Source organism: Monopterus albus, unplaced genomic scaffold, assembly GCF_001952655.1.
Source record: "Monopterus albus unplaced genomic scaffold, M_albus_1.0 scaffold175.1, whole genome shotgun sequence".
In the NCBI taxonomy this organism is placed as follows: domain Eukaryota; kingdom Metazoa; phylum Chordata; class Actinopteri; order Synbranchiformes; family Synbranchidae; genus Monopterus; species Monopterus albus.
The window spans coordinates 559,403-560,523 of record NW_018128055.1 but is presented as its reverse complement, the minus strand read 5'-3'; the positions used below and the strand labels follow the sequence as shown (position 1 = coordinate 560,523).

Genomic DNA, 1,121 nt, shown 5'->3' with positions numbered 1-1,121 from the left:
AGCAGTCACCGGCCACATCGACCTGATCAGTGTTTGATTGTTGTTTCTTGTTGCTTTTCTTCTTTTGTCTCTCCTCTATCCACTCACCCCAACCGGTCGAGGCAGAAGGCCGCCCACCAAGAGCCGGGGTCTGTCAGAGGTTTCTTCCGTTAAAGGGAGTTTTTCCTCCCCACTGTCGCCAAGTGCTTGCTCAAGGGGGGTTTGTTGGGTTTTCCCTATGTAATAATATTGATAACAGTAAGGTCTAGACCTTACTTTGTAAAGTGTCCTGAGATGACTTTTGTTGTGATTTGGCGCTACACAAATAAAATTTGATTTGATTTGATTTGATTCCAGATTTGACCGAATTGGAAGTGAAGCCCTCCCTGCAGAGGACCAGAAATGTGTTAAACTTGTTCTAACCTTGGATTAAAACCCACTGCTTTCACTCACAGTGTGTTGACCTAACCCACTGCTCAAGGACATGCAATCGAACATGTTTCTAATTTACAGTGGCTCAGTGTCCATGTGTGTCATTCCTCACATGTTCAATAACCCCTCCCTCTTCAGTGCATTTCAGAAGTGTCAATATTTTCACAAGAGCAAAAGGTTCAACAGCCGCTGGGAGCGAACAATGACCTCTCAGTGGTGAGGTGAGAATCAAAATAATGTGAGGCCTCACTTACTTCTTCTGAATTACATCTGGCTATTTAGTCTTCACCATATATTTCTTTTATAGAGTTTCACCATAACATTACTTATAAACTGGAAACAGCTTAAGTTCAAATGGCTAAAAACCTGCAGCTTCTCCTTGACAAACCACAGTGAAATGAAACTGATGGAAAAGCCACAGGACTTTTCAAGATGTGCAGAAATTCTGAATTTTGCCATTTTAAATGCTGCTCTGACCAGGCCATTGCCCATCTCACATTCTTCACAGGTCACTGACAATCTTCTTATATTGTGATTGTCATTAAAATGCTACACACACATTAAAAATAAAAAAGGGGTGTGTCCTACCTCTGTGACCGTGCACCGACGCTGAAGCCCATGTAGCTCTCCTGAGGGAGCGAGTCGTCCCCCAGCTCCCGCAGGTCCTGGGGGGCCAAGTATTTGTCTGTGTCTCCCGTCATTGCATCGTC

At 44.1% G+C, this 1,121-nt stretch overlaps 1 protein-coding gene across 25 annotated transcripts in view; it reads right to left on the bottom strand.

The window, feature by feature from the left end:
- Positions 1-1,121, bottom strand: part of ank3b (ankyrin 3b) — a 128,474-nt gene that overhangs the window by 51,198 nt on the left and 76,155 nt on the right. For all 25 annotated transcript variants that reach the window (XM_020616519.1, XM_020616517.1, XM_020616513.1 and 22 more), the window contains one exon: positions 1,000-1,121. In XM_020616519.1, the coding sequence (XP_020472175.1) occupies positions 1,000-1,121 (122 nt within the window). The remainder of the gene's footprint in view (positions 1-999) is intronic.